Here is a 19572-nt window from a genome sequence, read left to right on the forward strand (position 1 = left end):
AGCATTATTATCTGCCACAGCGGAGTGTGCAAAAATATGTGACACGGCCTTCCGGCCCTAGAAATAGAGTCGTATCAGATATTTATGCAAGCTTGTTGTGTCAGATATTGGTGCTGGTGACTGTACCTGTATGCACAGTAGGTAACTATCAGGTAATCAGGCTCTGGGACTAGAAGAAACAAATCAAACCACAAAATTCAAAACAATTATTTTTATTATTCTTGTATATAATAATAATGAAGTTAAGCGGCGTACAACTAGTACACTAATGTACAATGGCGAAGGCGTGGCATTTTTCAAATTAAATAATACAGATCACGTAATACTAAGTTTTGGGTCGGCGCGGTCGCTGCGCGCATTAAGGTCGTGTTGCGGCTCAAAAATAAACGCGTGCGCAGCGGCCGCGGCGACCCTGACAACGAAACAATGACGGAATGGTGACAGCCCTATCGCAATAGTCGTATACAGTGGCGCCGCGGGCGGCGGAGGGCTCAACAACTTACAGTAGAACTTGAGACCGTGGAACAAAGTTTCACGCAAGCTTGCCTCACATCCGGGACATTGCTAGAGTTAGACCGTACATGTATTGGTCACGCTTTAACGAAATATAAGTACGAACATCAAAAGCTGCTGCAGAAAACAAAAGTGCAAGACCCGGCTCGGACCAGTCGGACCAGAGAGAGGTTCGTGACCTCTGCTTGTGAAGCCATAACTAGGTCAAAATTAGTCTAGCCCAATAAATATACTGTGACATTGACTCAGCTTTCAACTTTTATATTAGCGAAATGGTCTAGCCAACTGTCTACTTGCGCATATAGAGTTAGCAATATATAGTCAAGTCTCGGTGCAGTTTGACTGTTGATTTAACCATTTAGCCATTAAATAACTTGTAGAAACTTTGTTTCACAGCTCTAACTGAGGGGCAAACAACAATTTGTGATACTATATGCTTACATTAAACCGGTGGTAGTACAATAATTTCATATTAAGTATCAAACGAACATGCCCAACTATATGTAACTACATACTTGCATTGAGACCCGAACTTAATTATTTGTGCTCGCTATGGTACTACCCATTCGTGTGTACATTTAGGAGACACCACTCATGATACCATTGCTACCGTTCAAGAACGAAATTATTAGTTTACAACAGCGGTTTCGAAACTTTTTTGGCTACGGAACCCTGTGGAAAAACTAACACTTCCCGGATCCCTTAGATAGTTACCAACAGCTAATTAATGGGAAGTATATGCTATACAATTTTACTCTGTACCTAATGCATTTATTTTATTATGGCCAGAACTTTTGTAGAGCCCTGGGTTCACACTTAGAGATTGACGCTGGTTTTCAGTTTTCTATATCTTTACCGGCCAGCACTTGGTTATAAAATTTGGTATATTTGAATGATTCAGGCTCTGCGGATGTCTATATCAAACAACTGTAACAGGTTTTAGCTTTCTTGCCGTTACCGACCGTGCATCTGTGCGACATATGTATGTTAACATGTCAACCCGCCCCCTAAAGGCACCACAAAAGTTACAACTGCTACAAATTTGTCAAAATTGTAGTATATGTAAATATACTATAAGTTTGTCAATTGTGTTTTGTTTCTTTTCTTTTGTACAATGAAGAGTTTACATACATACATTATATATTAAGAGAAGCTTAACAATTTTCTAGAATTGTAGCCATTGTAACTTTTGTGGTATAGGGGGACAGGGGGCGTAAGGGGGGGCATGCCCTCCTCTACATTCAATCGATACCATCATGTGCCACAGGCTAGACTGTTTGAAAGCCAAGGGCAAACAAGCAAGCATCAAAAGCAAAATAAACTATTTCATTTGACGACCGGATGGCCAAGTGGTTAGAGAACCTGACTACGAAGCTTGAGGTCCCGGGTTCGATTCCCGACCGGGGCAGATATTTGTATGAATAATAAGAATGTTTGTTCTTGGGGTTTGGATGTTTAATACGTATTTAAGTATGTATTTATCTATATAAGTATGTTTATCCTAGTATCTATAGTACAAGCTTTGCTTAGTTTGGGGACTAGGTCGATTGGTGTCAAGTGTCGCATGATATTAATTATTATTATTCATTTTAAGTATCACAAACACCACAAGAAAAAAGTTATTAAAAAACGGAAAATAATAGGGTAATTGAGAGAATAGTGTTGAGAAAAATAATGTCGATAGGTATGCCTTAAGCTGCTGATGTAACCCGAAGACTGCCGAGGCATATTTACGACGCTGAAGCGTGCCTAAGGCAGTCGAAGCAGCTTGAGGGTTACCAAGGAGAACCGTGCCTTCAGCTCCCAATATTTCAACGGAGAAACTAACGTATGCAAAGAACAACCTGCGAGCAGTAAGGTAGTGGTAGTCTGGTATCACGCGAGGGTCTCTTGCTACTTAACACAGCCAGGGGCGGATCTAGGAGGGCTGCAACCATAAGCCGCTTGGGCATAAAGGCCTCCCAAACCCCGGTAGAGATCAAGTATATCATTATTGTAGAAAATTTTCGATATTATTGCAATTAGTTGATTACTTTATTAGGCCCCTAAGTAGTACTAGCCCAGGGTCACAGTAAATCCCAGTCCGCCCCTGGACACAGCATATATGTATTTAAACTATTACAATGAATGACAAAGGTTTAAAAAATGACCGTTCAACACGTCCCAATCGCTTAACTTATAATAACACGAACAGATCAATAAACAACATTAATAAAACTAATAAAATTGAGTTTTACATGAACTGTCATGCTAATGAGGTATAGTTGTAGGTAAATAAAGTAACTAAACGAACTTCCTAAGTTCTTAAGGTAACTAAATGCATGCGGAGAGAGCATTCGTCGACTCAAAGTCCTAGTTACACTGGCTCTACTAGAGTACTTGAACAGTTTTTGTAGATTCACGTTTACATTAGACATATTTTCTGTGAGATGAAGACTGCAAATACCATTAATGAGCTCCTGATATTAAGGTTTATTAAGAAACTAAGAAGTTTCCTGTTGCTCGGATGGGATTTAGACCCATATCTCTTGGTTATACGCGCTGTGCTACCACCATGTCGTCCCAACCAACCCAACGAAAAAAACCGTTTGCATACGCCAAAAGTGTTATGTGGTGCCATCTATCGCAAGTAGCATAGCTTACGACTGTTAGAAATATGCCCGGTTCACATAATTCCAGTAAAATCGTGCCAGTAGCTATACATTGCGGGGTCACAATCCACACGAGTTACACAAGATCGACCGAGCACCGCAGTGTCATGCTACTGAACGGTTTTACTGGAATAATGTAAACCGGGCATAAGGGTTTTTTGACAGGTGAAATATCGCTAGATGGCGTTAGTATAGAGAGGTTCGTTCGACAGTCAATCTTGCAGCGATTGGCTCATTTAGTTATTATTCAACCAATCACAAACGGGACGCAAATATCAAAGCTGTCAAACGGACTTCACGAAACTATGCCTGTCACGGAAACCCTAATTGAATTGGATAGGCGTAAGAAATGATTTTCTGGCCATATATTTGTTTCTATTAGCAGAACGTTACTCGACGAAATCATTTTTTAAAACAAAAATGTTTCGTTGAGGAATGTACCTGCTGCTAATAAAACAAATAGACTCATGAAATTTGGGCGTTTTAAAAAAAAGTGTACCTTTTCTTTTTTTTTAAATTTTGGGAAAATTATGGTTTTTCCTACTCAGAATCAAGAGCACAATCGATTCCGATAGTTTAAAAAAATTACCTAAAAAAAATGACAGTTTTGCGACGTTTTTTTCATACACTTTGTACGGGCGTGACAAAACCGACTCATAAAATTTTGTATGAAAAAATGGGAACATTTTTTTAAACGATCAGAATCGATTGTGCTCTTGATTCTGAATAGGGACCTCTCCAAATTTTTAAAAATACATAAAGGAAAGGGTACACTATTTTTTTTAAACGCCCTGTCTTATTACTTTTATGGACTTGGTTTGCACAACATAACCTCTCGTTTCTAACCACGAACCCGTACCCGTACCCGTAATCGACGCCATATCCTGCTCATTTTAATAATTGAAGTAAATCGTAGTCTATATCCTGAAGAAAACTGTTTAATGTGTATTATCTGTACAAAGCAGTAGTTGCCGATATATCTGTTCATGCATCGCTTCGTAAAGGAAACCCAAACTGAACTTACTTTAATTTATAATCTTCAAAAGCGACAAGCAACTTTTGTTTTGCCATTACATATTTATTCGTGACAATCGTGTGTGTATTCAAAAAATATAATATATATCTATATACTTTAATCACATTATGGTAACTGGCTATTGGTTAAAATACGATATATTGTGTCGTGCGCAGCGGTATACATTTGTTATGTCTGGAAATCATAGAAACATCTAAATAATAATTATAATCAATAACTAATCACAAATGCACACATCTTTCTAAACAATCAAAACTTATTTTATATACAGTCGAAATAATTACTCACTATGACAACACTGTTAACTGTCAACAAGGTTATGGTATATGAACCGAAGTGGCGCGCGCCGGCCCGCCCTTTTACACGCGGCGCGGACGCAGGACGCGGAATCTCAAAAGAACCCTAAACGTTAATATCTCTCATATAAAAGGTTAAATGCTTCAACTATTGCTCTAAATACTTAAATAACGTGAAATCTAATGTTTAGGGAAGTAAATATAATTTTGTGACTCGCTTACAAATATACTTATTAATATACTAAATAACTATAACATTGTACTCTAAAAAATATGTATAAGTATTGAAGGCTAATATGAGATTGTAATCACAGTAATTGTTATTTAAGTAACGAGCCCACATCATTACTACAAAATAAACCTTCTTACGTCGGCAGCACGAGCGCTGGTCTCGTGCGCCGCGGTCGACGGCTGGTCGCCGGCTAGCGCACGACTCGCCGACGATTGGTCGCCGACTAGGTCACGAGTCGCCGAAGACTGGTCGCCCGATAGCGCACGACTCGCCAACAACTGGCCGCCGGCTAGCGTACGACTTGCCGACGGCTGGTCGCCGGCTAACGCACAACTTGCCGACGGCTAGTCGCCGGCTAGCGCACGACTTGCCGACGGCTGGCCGGAGACCGACGCGGTACGGCCGACTCTCGTCCGCCTCCTATATACACACTCCGAAGGCAACATCAAGGTATACTTTATTTATTGCTTTTTGTTTCTATTTGTTTATTATTATATGTACTTTACATATCACTCAAATTTATATACAATGCAATATTATGTCTTATTACGATTTGTTAAGTTTCAAATTTGAACTTTTCATTTTCAATAAATTCGCAAAATTACTAATGCGACAACAACAAGGTCTCCCTGAAAATAGTGTTCAGTCTCAAGGTAGTCGAAGATTCGGGCTGAAGTGGCGACACGGGGTCGCTTTAGTATAGTAAGATTTAAGCTCTGTTATATTTCTGTTCGTATACAAGATATCGTAGATATAGGGGTACTCGTGTGCTTACCCGGCGGTGGCTACGTGGCTACGCGTGTGGCGTCGGTGGCCGCGGCGTGGCGCGACGTGTCGCCACGTGGCGCGGCTTGCCGCCCACACAAAGTCTAAAGTTCTCTAGTGAGTGCGCACTACACAACGCAATGAGAATGTAAACGAGTTAGCTACGGGCAGCTCTAACGATCACCTAATGCAGTGGTTCCTAACCTTTTTTTAGATTTTACCCCTGATTTAAGTAGTAAACAAATGCAGAGCGACTTTTCCGCCGCTTTTTTATTCAGTATGTTTGATGGCTTTTTGTTCATTACCCCTCACAAAGTACAGTTTTCCCCTTAAAGGGTAATTATCCCCAGGTTCGGAACCAATGACCTAATGACTTGCGTATATTTATCTACTATATGCTCTACGTAGTATATATATAAATGCAATCTGCAAAATACATAAAACAACAGTTATTTATATCTATAAATTGTATAAAATATTAAATTAAATCTATTGAAGTGAGGTAGATGGATGGAATTTCACAATTTGTGTGGATATATGTTCTCTTTTAATTTTTACACGCCGGATTGGCCCGAATGCTGAGGTAGATGGATGGAATTACGATGTAAGGCCCTACTAGTGACAGGGACCGTTACATGCACAATACAAAAACACTACCCGCTAGTTCATTAACTACTAAAACAATCTCACGGCGGGGGCGGGCGCCGGGACGGCCGCCCCGCCGGGCCTGGCGCCCCGCGGGGCCGCTCGGCCTCAACGAATTAAATCCTAGTTTAAAATGTACATTACATCGGAAATGGCACCAACGACATTCGACGGGTTAACAATTAAACCGATATTACTCGCAAAACGAATCAGCTAACCACAAAACATAACACTCAAGCACCGTTTGTAAACCTTCAACAGAACGCGGGCGGGGGCGGGGCGGGCCTTCATGAGGCGGGCTTGTCGTCGTCGGAGTAGCGGGCGTCGTGCGCGTCTTCGTCGCGACGGTCGTCGTCGGCGAACTCCTTGCTGTAGTAGTCGCGTTCCTTGTCAGCGTCTTTGTCGTCGTCGCCGACGCTGTCGCTGCGTTGGCGCTCCTTACCAAGATCCAGCGGCTCGTCAGCATCGCGGGTGATGTCGGGTTTGCCGATGTCGGTGTATTTTCTCTGCATCTGTTTGAGGAAGCTTTGATGCGAGAGCGAGGAAGGCGGCGGCGGCAGCGACGCCATCTGCGGTGACGGCTCCTCGTACGTCTTCCGGTCCATGTGGAGTGCGTTCATCTGAGCCAGGTGGTTTATATTTGGCATGCCTGCAATTAAGAATGTTAAAATTAATCCTAGTCTTTTGAAGTTCGCTGACATATTATTTCGTAAAGTAACGTAATAATTATGTCACAGGTATGAATAGCTGCCCAGTGCCCCGTTATAGACCGTTTCTATGCTGTGAGGATTGTAAATAAATAAATAAAGTAACTGCAAAAGATTGCATTGCGTTTAAATAAGTCATAAAAAACATTACATTCGTAATTTGACTCCAAAGGAGCCTCACATTGGTGGTCACTGGGAGTGTGTAATAAAAAGCGTGAACTGACCAATATACTGTAAGTATGTGTCGATGAGAGTAGAGCCAGCGCCGTATCCGGGCGCGAAGTCGTCCCGACGAGCTGGAGCTAATGCACCCTCTGCCGCCCGCACCGACAGCGCCCGCACCGCCGGCACCTTCGTGATCGTCGTGTTTGCTAAACTGTTTATGTCTGCGGAAAATGGGAGTCATTGATTGGGTGTCGAAGTTTTTTGATTGATATTGCTTTGTTGAGTTTTCAAGTGGCATAAAAATATTGAGTGTGAATAGGCTAATCATCAGGTGGAGGTAGAAGTTAATCGATCGGTTTTATAGTAGGCTAGAGTTGTAAGATATACCAATTTGTTCATCAGTTACATTATCAGAAAACATTGGATACGTATTCTTCCTGCTGACAATTAAACAAAAAATGATGAAGATTTTAGATAGCCAGTTAAAGTTCCGCGTAACGTTATACCGTACGACACTTTTTAACTATGCGTGACGTCACAAGGTCTCCACTCCCGAAATTTGACGCGCATCATCTTTGTCATCATCATCATCATCCCAGCCTATTACGTTTCACTGCTGGGCACAGGCCTCCTCTCAGAATGAGAGGGCTTGGGCCGCAGTTCCCACGCGGGCCCGTTCCGTTCGCGGGTGCGAGCCGGGGTTTGAACCCACGATCCTCTTCTTGAGAGGCCATATGTCAAACCACTCTGCCACCACGGCTTTTCATATTTTCTTTAATTGGCAAAAGAAAAAATACGTGTCCGATGTTTTTTGATAATCTAACCGCAAGGCTAAACAGAATAATTTTAAGACCAAGAAACTACTCTATTATACCTAAAAAAGCAAAAAAGGTAGTCCAAGGATACTCACGAGGTGGCGACACAGCTATGCTGTCTCCGTAGCGCGACTGGCTGAGGTCGTCGTTGTCGTTGTCGCCGCAGACGGAGCTGCTCTCAGAGGCGGCTGACTTGGCGTCCAGTTTGATGTCGCAGCGTCGCGGGCCCGTGGGCGAGGCGCGCGCGCGCAGCTGCTCTGGGGACACCTTCACGCCCGCTTTGGCGAGGAGTCTGCGGGAGGGAATCGCTGCGTTAGTTGCTGAATGTGTATGGTATTGGCGTGCAGTGGGTTATTAGGGTAGGGTAGGCAGCCTGCGCCTTGCTTGCCTTCTCAGCAGGGTTTAGCAGGGAGCATTAGCGCTGTCTACTCTCAATACATGCCACAGGGTGTACTCAGCACCGGATCTACGATTTTTTCGAACCAGTTCACCAACTTAAGTGGCGTCCCACTAATCCAGCGGTTGTTGAGATCAAAATGACCAAAATTTTCGTGAAAAATGTTGTTTTTAAATAAATAAATTTTGGGCCCTTTGTTAAAAACTTTGATCTAATGGTCAAAATTGACAAAACTATAAACCTAATATATACAAAATTAAATCAAAACATGCTCCCCATCCTATAGCATTCTACATATATCCAAAAGACTGGCAGCATTTTCTCATTAAATGACTATGATAATTCATTGATATTTTTGCCGTCAGTTCTTAAAAATAATCCAGTGTGGTGCCTTATTTAGATGAGTGGCTTCGTCTCCAGTCAAGATCATACTCACTGGCTCGCGAGTTCAGGGTCGAAGCGTGTGGGCATCTGTAGCACTGGCAAGTCCTTGGTGGAGATGCCGCGGTGCTGCCGCGACATGTGGGAGTGTAGAGAGTTTCGTGACTTTGCCACTGTGCCACATAGCACGCATCTGAGAAGATAAGCAAACAAAATGTTTTTTTCACTTTTCATGTTCGTAAAGTTTGTGTTTATGCTGGATCTAGGCGACATAAAATTACTTTTTATGCTATAGTGCATAAATTAAAATCTTCGTCTAAGACCAAGGCAATCAGGTGTAAACAGCCATAAACAAAGAAGTTTCTACATATAAATAATTTTTAATGTACATAAAACTAAATAGCAATCAAAATAGATTAATAAAACTTAAAATGTACAATTATAATAGTAATGCGTGAACAATGCAAGGTACATAGTAAGTGAACAATTGTTTCCACTGTTTCTATTTCATTTCCTCGCCATCGAAGTGAAAAGCAGAGTGTAAAACTCGAGCATTACAATTTAAACCCATTTTCCCCTCGACTTGTCTATCCACCGGAATGTTTACACCAATTGGCCTAGTCCCAATCTTCTACGTTGCCTAAATGGAATATGTCTGTAGCGACCCTAGTGCGAAACCGATTCTTTTTCGGACAGTTTTCTTTGGTCCTTCGAATCGGATCTTATAACACAGTTTAAACTTTAAGTCGGGGTCACCTATGAGGGGGGAGAGGCTATAATAGAGATCTCTCTCCAGGCAGGTGTTATGCCTGGGCCTGGGGCCCGAAGTCCGAAGGAAGAGCATCCGAGTAGGATTGGGTTGGAGTTTCTATAGTTGCTCACTAGATGGCGCTAGGAGCCGCTACACACGGTTACGTATTACTAGGGTACCCACCTATATCCAGGGCAGACAGTGTGCTTGTCTTCAAGATGTGTGCGAAGCGTGTGTGCCGAGCGGTAGATCTTCCCGCACTTGGGGCAGGGCCGCGGGTCCGTGGCGCGCACGCGCAGCAGGTCCTGCGTCCGCCGGGATCCACCTGGTGGGGGGAGGGGGGTTAGTGGTAGCTCAAAGATCAACAGCTAACGTTGGCGGTGGAGTTGACAATATTTCTAGATGCAATTGAAATAGGTGGCTTCCAATAATGGTGTATTAGTTTGTAGGTACAGTCAACTCCAAAAAGATCGATACAGTTTAAGTTACAAAAATATGTACATAGGTATATAAGACTCTATTCACTTAACGTTAAGGTTGTGTATTCATATATTTATTTTTGTTGCTTTAGGTGTATCGATATTTTTGAAGTTACAGGCTACCTATATCAGCTAAACTAAGTAGCTAATTAGTACCAAAAAGCGACACAATGTTTAGCGTCGCTAGTATCTTTCGTTAATTATACACTTAGGTTTCTTTAAAACAGAAAAGTGGTCAATTGCTGTACAGTTTATTTTAAAAAAGTACTTAAAATGATTCAAAAATATAGAAATATTGTCAATCTAGCAGCGCCTTTGGTGACAGTAGAATTCTTACCTTTTGTAACTATGTTAAATTGTTACTAGGTAGTTGTTAGTAATCGAAACGCGTCGTCTACTTTGTAGTTTTATTGTTTAAGTATATCATTATATTATAAGCAGACACTTTCTTCGGGTAAAAATTAAATTATTACGTATATATCGTATCACTAATACATTCGCAACTAGAATCGTTTACTCACATTGAACATTTGGTTACTGGGCTGACTAATTTACATTACTCGCTTAAAAATAACTATATATAATAGAGATATACGACAATATGCCTCTCAGGCGTCAGGAACAGTTTTAACTACACGCTAAGTTACCAATATTAATTTTCGAGATCTAGACGCTGAGTTCCTATCGCATATATTCTGAAGGCAACCATTGTATTACTATGTACATACAACTTGAGAGACTGGACTTTATTGCTAGGCCGTCTAAACAAAAAGTGCCAATGTTTTAACTGGATTTCTTTGGAAGACTAAGTACATACAACTGACTTAATATCGAGTTATCAGTAATTATGGTTATGGTATAGGAAGCTACTGCCGATGATTAACAAACAAACAGCCGACATTACGACATTCATGATAGTCCAGTCATAAAACGCTTCCCCGTACGTCGTCAGCTAAACTTGTCAATAAAAGAATAAATTCTATAGAACTTACACGTCCGTTCCTAAATACGAAAATATATGCGAATGGAAAATGTTTTTTTAATATTAAATGAACCCTTTGTGTGTTCGTAACTTTCTACATTGACTAGATATGTTTTAGATTGTGCTCTCCACACGGTCTTCTCGAATCATTTAAAAAATAAACACTATGCTTGTTGAACGTATCCCTAGGTACCTATTGCGCTAAAAGGCATTTGATTTTTTTTACTTCTATTTCGTATTGTCTTAACTATGGTCGAAAATATACATAAGTACGTACGCAATATTCTGCGAGACCAAACTTAGAGTGTTTTGAACAGCTGACGCAATGGTGGTTCAAACCCTGACGACAACGTATCTGTTAATATCATAAGCGTAATATTAGTTGTTTCGACTTGTGTCAGCAGGTACCATCAGCCAAATAAAGTGGTCTATCAATTTTTAAACAAGTTCCTATCAAACGAATATGTCGCTAAACTTGAACTTTCAAGTTGACTGACACGTCTATTGGCATTATTGTTTTATGACATGCAAACGATTATCAACTTTAGGGTGGTAGACCACATATTTGGCTGATGGTACAATCAATTGACTGAATATCCTTTGTTTGTGGTGTCATGATCACGTAAAAGAAGTACCTACAGTTGCTATCATAAATATCTTAGCTGTCTATGTGGTCACAAATATCTGAACGGGTATATACACCGTGTTCGATTCAGTTCATTAATAGAATCTACCTGGTAAATAACTTTTCGCTCAAATGTTTTTTTCGAAAAAACGCATGTTGGCGACTGAACCTATTTAATCTGATCACACTTAGTGTTATCTCTTGCTTATTGGTTTCATAACTTATGGAACTGTAATGACGTATCGATTTATGCATGTCCTAAGTTGACAGACAAGGAATTGGTATAATGTTGTTTGCGATAAAATGAATTAGCTTGGTTTGTTTTACAGCGAAGTAATAATAGTAGTACTACTTACTAGTACTTCTTAGTATAGTTACCCACTTAGTTAAGTAGTATACATAATAATTGCGATGCGGTACCTAAGTATACTTGTTAACATGCAATATAATTATTTAAAAGTATTATTTTTAATGTGATGTGTCTTTTTAATTAGGTATTTAATTATTAACTGTTTGTGGATTATGTTGATTTAATTATTAATTGAGTTGTTAATTTTTTTGATGAAATGTCCCCAACTTTACTTTTATAGTTTAGTGGCATCTTATAGCTGATATAAAATTTGCACGTCCTATTATGGCTGAATACGTGAAACAACCAATATTGTTGTCTGGCCGTGCATAATGCAAATAAGGATTCGATTCTGATTTTGCATCTATTTTTCGTCCGTCAACCATTTGTCATACCATTGCGTCGGCTAAAATTACTTTTGTCTAATTTGATGAACACATTTCATATAAACGGCTTCCTATGAAAATATAAAATACAATTATTGTTAAACTTGAGGAAAATCACCTTAGACTACTAAAAGTGTTACAAGAGTAGTAAGCAGAGTTATTATTTCTCCATTCGTGAATATTTAGGCACTTAATAAGTTTAACAATAACCGTACGTATCTGTTTTACAGTTATATTTGACGACATCGAAACTAAGGGATCATGCCACTCGCAGCGAGCAGTAAGCCACCGCGCGGTCGCGGGCGAAGTGTCGAAGCAACAATGGAAGAGTTACAGGCGTTCAGGAAGTCGAGAGAATGATCTTCAATCCTAGCACACGGTAATCTATCAATGGCACCAATCATCACATGTCTTATTTACGCGCTTAACAATACCTTACGTAAACAATATCAGTCTAATCTACTACAAAAATAATTTTCAGTCGATATACACCCTACCGTCTTTACACGTAACATGAGAGCGTCGAGATCAATATTTCGGTTTTTTAATAATAAGCCGCACTTGAGTTCGTTTCACAGCCGAATGTGGTCGCGTTAGGCCCGGCCCAGCCCCAGCGCGGCGGCATGCACTCCACGCGGCCACCAAGCTGGGGGGTGCTTGCCAGTTCGCGCACGCGCACAGCGGGCACAAGTCTGCAACGCCGACACTAACGTTATCCACCGCCAGCGCCGGTCTCCCTTATCCGATCCCGCGAAACTGTCTAATACCCTACGGTAATCGCGTCTTCGATGCGCGGTCCCGTCTCAAAAACGTCAATTGGCACTGGTTTCTATAGTTATCACCTTCAGCGAGGTTGCAGGGTCCGCGTTTGAGGGAAGAGCGTCCATATTCGCGAGCTCTCTCTATTCCACTGTTCTGAGTTTTTGCGGATGTTAGGGTATCAGTCGTCGGCGATGAGCGCGTTCCATCTTAGGGCGTGCGGCGCGTGCGCGGGCGCGGGTCACCACCAGGCGGCGAGCGGCGGGAAGGGCGCGGGGGGCGCGGGGGCGCGGGCGGCGCGGGCGGCGGGGGCTCGGCCGCGGCGCGCCGTCTCTAAGAGTTCTGGCGCTGCCGGATGCCGTGCGCTTGCAGCTGGTGGTTGATGAGGTAGTGCTTCGTCTTGCACTTCTTGCCGCAATGCTGGCACGGGAACCACTGGTCGCGGTCGGTCTGCGAGTGCACATTGAGCATATGCTGGCGCAGGTTGGACGTGGAAGAGTACACGCGCCCGCACAGCGGACACTGCGGCCGGTAGCCCAGCGCCCCGCCCGCCAGAGCCGCCCCTGTAACACAGAGGCGGCGGTTAGAGACATCACCACACGCGTACTATTAAGCGCTACTGTATGTGTATCGGTCGAAGTCGGCGGGTGTCGCGGGGGGCGCGGGCGCGGGGGCGCGGGGTCGCGGCGGCGCTGCTTGATGCCGTGGATGGAGTTCATATGTATCTGCATGTACTGGCGGGTCTTGAAGGCGCGGCCGCAGGCGGGGCAGCGGTGCGCGGCGGCGGCGGACGGCGCCGAGTGCACGTTGACCAAGTGCTGCTTGAGGTTGCTGTTGTTGCTGTAGCGCTTCCCGCAGGCGGGGCACGCGGGCTTGAGCGGCTCCGGGGGCGCCTCGCCCGCCCCGCTCGTGCCGCCGCCCGGCCAGGGGGCTCCTGGGGCAGACGGAGGTCTCGTTCATTTTCGTCTCGAGCCCTAACACCGTTAACGCGCGACGCGACTCGCTTCCATTGTTGCGACGGCTTCTTATGCGTATTGTTGGACTGACCGTTTGATAGGGACGGTCGAGCGGGACGTAGGCACTCGTTAATTAGATGTTAGTGTTAGAACATGCGGTGGCATGCGTGACTCAGTAACGTACACTTAATAGCGCTAGCGCTACCTTTATTGTTTGTCAATTAATACATTGTCCTCAATTTAATGAAAATAATCGGTAAAGTCTAATTACCATTGTTCTCTCGATGTAATCGAAAGATCTGGTCGTTACTGAGTCATGCTCAAGAGGCAAGAATATTACAGAGATTTATAAAGTGGCAAATATATTACTCACCGAAGTTATCAGGAATCCCCGACGGCCCCGGAAGTCCTGGAAATCCTGTAAATGAGATTAATGTTATTATTGCTTTACATATAAAAAAATGAGTGAGAATCGCGAAAGTTTGAAATATTAGAAATGTTAAATGTTTCTCTATCCTTCTGAAGATTTAATAATAAAAGGTAAAACCGTAATTAAATACGCGAAAACTTCCACTCAATCAGAGCCCTGCATTAATTTGTGTTACTTGAACTTGCCTTACTACTGTCATACTTGACTAACTCATCTAGACTAAAATTCAGTTTATTACCAGTAAGAATTTGTATTCGCTCCAATAAAAGCCTTTACAGTGCTTACGATTATTTTTCTGTCTTATTGAGTGCTTTAGTATTATACTGTGATGCTGTATGAGTTTTTACGAATAAAAAAAAATATTATGCAGGTCTTTTGTCAGTTTTCTCTTGTGGCGTTCTCGTAGCACATGTCGCAATTCACGAGAGCTTTTTGTGTACTTACGAGGGTTGCCCCCTGATTTCGTTAGAGACGCATTAATGCATGTTAAATTCCGACAGTTCTAAATCAACGAGCGCTCTTAACATTGTGCTGTGTGGACGATACCTACCTTGCAGGTTGAGTAGTCCAGGGAAGCTGTGCGGCATTGCTCCGTTGGTGTTGGCGATGTGAGCGGGGTCGTCGTAATCCAATGGCTCTTGTTTTGCCCGGGGTTCGCCCTCCGTGTCACTCGCACCAGCATCCGATGAAGAGTCCTCACCCTCACCCGACTAGGAGGCAGAAAGAATGATTAGGCTTGCAAAATAGGTTAAGATTCGCAAAAATAACTTCTGGATCTTCTTCAGATCTTGATCCGAGTCCTAGGTCGAATCATCGTTTAAAAGGTGCAGATAAAACTATTTTTAATATTGTGCTGTTTAATTGAGTCTGTTTTAAAATAATCTTTGATGTTCCAGCTGTTCCAGGTGTATGGTTACTAAATACAAATTAAAGTTTTATGTCATACAAAATGTTAACTTTTTCAGATCAGTGGTAACAGTTGTCTAGATGTTTGACGTTATATTTTTATTTAATTATCAAGGCGTTTTAGCTGTACATTCCAGGTGTTCCAGATGGTCAAGCTGTTGAACAAGCTGTTGCCGATACGGTGTTTACTCTAATGCTAGGCTAAGCTTGTGCTCGTTGCTTTTGCGCTTGTCTACTCCCAGCTGTCTACCATCAAATTCCAGGTGGTTTATCTGCTTGTTACCAGGTTGTTAGAGATTGTAGACAGAAGTGCTCCCTGCTCTAACGCTTGGCCAAAAAGCACGAGCTTGTAACTATTACACTTAAGGCTAATCTAGTCTCAGCTGTATCCTGCTGTAAACTCCAGGTGGTCTATATGCTTACCAGGTTGTTTGAGATGTTCGACAAATGCGCTCCCGGTTCTAATGCTTGGCCGAACAATGCAAGCTCGTGTCCATTGCGCTCCGGACTCGCCTGCGCCAGAAGCTGCTCCGTCCTACACCAGAAACGGTTAGGGGATCATTAGTATGGCAGTGAGAGGAACTATTGTTGACAGATCAGAAGATATATACTGTTGGATCCTGTTAGCAACACTGCCAACATAGAGTATTTTTTACTTTTTTATAAACTTTTTTTTTGTCTATAGGTGATGTGGCCGCCCCACTTCCTCCCTTCTCTATCAGCCATTCCAAGCGTGTGTAACTAATTTGTGTGTCTTTGCAATAAACTTGCTTTTATCTGAAGAAGCGATGTTTTAAAGTGTCTACAGTCCGCTAAATATACCCAACAAGCAACACAAACTTGTATAGATCCTTTGTGGGATCCAGCTTGCAAATATAAATAAAATATAGAATATGGCAAATTCAGAACTTGTCAAATACAAATTTAATGAAAATTTGCACTTTAAAGTTGAATATTTCGCAAACAGATCACTGAATAGAAAAATTATCTTAGAAACCCACCAATGGTTTTAAAAGACCTATCCAAGGATACCCCACACTATAGGGATAGTCGAGAAAAAAAAAACACCCACACGTTACGTCTAATGGGAACTTTACAGTAAAAAAAATTTTTTTTACTCTTTTTTTATTGTACCGCTTTGTTGGCGTGACTGATATGTATATTCATGCCAAATTACAGCTCTACAGTACTAACGGTCTCTGAGCTTACCCGCGGACAGACAGACAGACGGACAGACATGGCGAAACTATAAGTGTTCCTAGTTGACTACGGACCCCTAAAAAATGCAACTATCCTCACCTAGTCTTCATCTGAGCCTGGTAGAGGTCTGAGGAGCGCGCGCGCTTGGGCGGCGGCGTGCTGGACGCGCCGTCGTCCGGTCTGCGCGCGCGCCGGCCCTCGCGCGGCGCCGCCTCGCGCTCGCGAGACCCGCCCGACCCCGTCTCCGTCCACGATGACGCTGATTGCTGGAGGTGAAGGAGGTTCAAATGATGAGCAGCTGAGCTGAGCTGCATTCATATTTATCTGTCGTGTGTTGTTGTGATGCTCTCTGTCTCTCTCTCTCTCTCTCTCTCTCTCTATAGTTTTGATGCGACGCAACAAAAGCCGTCACAGCAAACTGCATCAGATAAATGTGAACGCAACCATATAAATGTATGAAACCGAGACCATTCTGATGCGACAAGACACAACACGACAAATAGTGGGAATGCGGCTTAATAACTGCGTTTCTACTTCTTTTTTTTCATTTACACATTATCGCACAGCACATCTTTAGTAGGTAGAAACAGCTGAGCGGAGCAAGGATGTGTAAATGAAGCGTTTTTATTGGTTCATGCTATTTAATACCGGAGTGTGAGTACATGGATACATAGGACAATATATTATTCGGTTATCGTAAGTCATCCTTACGGGAGACGCCTTATTCTGCTCCATTGTGGGCACGGGCACCGTCGGTGGTACATCGGTCAGCCCGCGCACTTGCAACAGCTGCGCCGCTTTAAGGAACTCCTTGAGTTGCTCCTGCCCTATGTGAACTTCTCCTTGGTACATAAACCTGACAAAGAGAGGACAAAATTGAATAAAATAAAAACCGATCCAGAGCGTGTCGGACGCCCAAAATAGGGTTCCGTAGCCATTACGAAAAAAATAAATAATATTTTTCTAAGATTTCGTATTTTATACGGAATCTTCCAAGTTAAGGTATATTTTATACCTTAGGCTGCTAATTACTCTTAAACTACTAATAATTATTAAGCAAACTTAGCCGTTCTAGTTTTCCTTGAAAGTTTGATAGGGGGGGGGGGACGCTCGATTTTAATGAAAATTTGCACTTTAAAGTTGAATATTTTGCAAAAAAATCACTGAATCGAAAAATCGTTTTAGCAACCCCTAATGATTTTGAAAGACCTATCCAACGATACCCCACACTACAAGTTTGGATGAGAAAAAAAATCAACCCCACTTTACGTCTATGGGAGGTACAATAAAAAAAATATTTTTGAATTTTTTATTGTACCATTTTGTCGGCATAGTTTACATACAAATTCGTGCAAAATTACAGCTTTCTAGCATTGATAGTCCCTGAGCAAAGCCGCGGACGGACGGACAGACAGACAGACAGACATGGCGAAACTATATGGGTTCCGTTTTTGCCATTTTGGCTCCGGAACCCTAAAAAAGCAAGGACGTGTCTTTGGCCTTAAAGCGACTAAACCCCAAAAAATGACATTGCGAAGTGTCCTCGTTATGGAGCCTTGGACAAAACGGATGATAATGCTTTGAATAGCTTGTTAACATGTGTGTACGGTAGTATTATACCAATATCATGATACCTATCGCCTCTCAAACAGAGGGTCGTGGGTTCAAACCCCGGCTCTCGCACCTCTGAGTTTTTCGAAATTCATGTGCGGAATTACATTTGAAATTTACCACGAGCTTTGCGGTGAAGGAAAACATCGTGAGGAAACGCAATTAAATGGTGCGTGTGAAGTTCCCAATCCGCACTGGGCCCGCGTGGGAACTATGGCCCAAGCCCTCTTGTTCTGAGAGGAGGCCTGTGCCCAGCAGTGGGACGTATATAGGCTGGGATGATGATGATGATGATAAATAATTTAAAATTAATATTCTGATATTTTTTTAGGGAGCTCCGATATCAAAGGAACTTTAAGCAAATTCCTTTTATAAAAGACAGTTCAGTTTATCATTCAGTATTTCTATCATACATCTCGAAAATGATATATTTTTTTATTACGGAATATTTATACTTTTACTAATGAATGAAATAGTTTATTCTGCTAGAAAAAGGGTTGATTTACAGGTGTTGTCGCAAAATATATGTGCTCCTTATACAGCTTGAAATAGCATGCAAAATATTAACATAATCATTAGGTATATCTAAATTTAACAAAATAAAGAAAATTAATTATGATTATAAGCCCCCGATACAAATATATCGAGTGTAAATTGAATCATTAAAACTGTTAAATGATAATGTGGTCGAAACGTCGAAATAATTTTAGCAGTAAATAAAATAGTAGCCAATTAATTCCCGAGATATATTAGCTATAATGAAATCATCCAAATGATGCAAAAATGAAAAAATAAAGCGCAGGTCGACTCATAAAAGCTCGCACGAATGGATTCAACGAATGGTTCTGTGTGTAACTATTTTTTATGTACTTCACGCGAATATGAAAATGTCACGCATATGTCATTTTTTTACCTATAACATTGTTTGTACGCATAGTGACATTATTTTCGTTCAAATTAGTGCCAGCTCTTGTGAATCGACCTGTACGAATGGCGTGGTTCGAGGAGTGTAGTCACCTGAGCAGGCTCTCCATGTCTTTGTCGTGGACGTCTCTGAGGATGACGATGGGGTGCTGGCAGGGGTTGGCCTTTAACAGCTTCCTGAAGTAAGGACTGCACGCGGATAGCACGACCTGGACAGCAAGTGTTCAGTAAAGAATAAATCCTTTTGGTTGGCTTCCGCCATCTTTAAAAAAACATGCAAAATGCAAAATTCAAATCGGTCCACCCTTTTAAGAGCTATGGTGCCACAGACAGACAGACAGACACACACACAGACATACAGACACACAGAGCGGTCAAACTTATAACACCCCTCTTTTAGCGTCAGGGTCCACCAGTCTTGATCAAATCTCGGTTTACAATTTATTTATAAAAAATATTATAACGAATGAGTAAATATTACACAAGATAGCGCGCTGGGTGGAGGACCTTTTTAACCCCCGACGCAAAAAGAGGGGTGTTATAATTTGTCCTTTCGTTTCACCCCTTAATTCCATTATATTGCTAGTTTAAGTTTTATTACTGTAACACCT

General features: G+C 42.0%; 1 protein-coding gene across 5 annotated transcripts in view; it reads right to left on the bottom strand.

The window, feature by feature from the left end:
* Nucleotides 1-196: 196 nt before the first annotated feature.
* The window catches only part of LOC141426921 (protein abrupt-like), a 30990-nt gene continuing 11614 nt past the window's right edge, over nt 197-19572 (bottom strand). For 4 of the 5 annotated variants that reach the window (XM_074086178.1, XM_074086179.1, XM_074086181.1 and 1 more), the window contains exons 4-14: nt 19055-19170; nt 17138-17282; nt 16526-16692; nt 15650-15761; nt 14871-15030; nt 14264-14308; nt 9538-9679; nt 8659-8796; nt 7921-8117; nt 7070-7231; nt 197-6787 (exon numbers count right to left, since the gene is read on the bottom strand). In XM_074086178.1, the coding sequence (XP_073942279.1) occupies nt 6426-6787; nt 7070-7231; nt 7921-8117; nt 8659-8796; nt 9538-9679; nt 14264-14308; nt 14871-15030; nt 15650-15761; nt 16526-16692; nt 17138-17282; nt 19055-19170 (1746 nt within the window). In that variant the 3' untranslated portion in view covers nt 197-6425. Of the gene's footprint in view, nt 6788-7069; nt 7232-7920; nt 8118-8658; nt 8797-9537; nt 9680-11184; nt 13498-14263; nt 14309-14870; nt 15031-15649; nt 15762-16525; nt 16693-17137; nt 17283-19054; nt 19171-19572 lie in introns of those variants that run through there. The other variant, XM_074086182.1, reaches the window with a different exon arrangement.

This window comes from Choristoneura fumiferana, chromosome 3, assembly GCF_025370935.1.
Source record: "Choristoneura fumiferana chromosome 3, NRCan_CFum_1, whole genome shotgun sequence".
Classification (NCBI taxonomy): Eukaryota; Metazoa; Arthropoda; class Insecta; order Lepidoptera; family Tortricidae; genus Choristoneura; species Choristoneura fumiferana.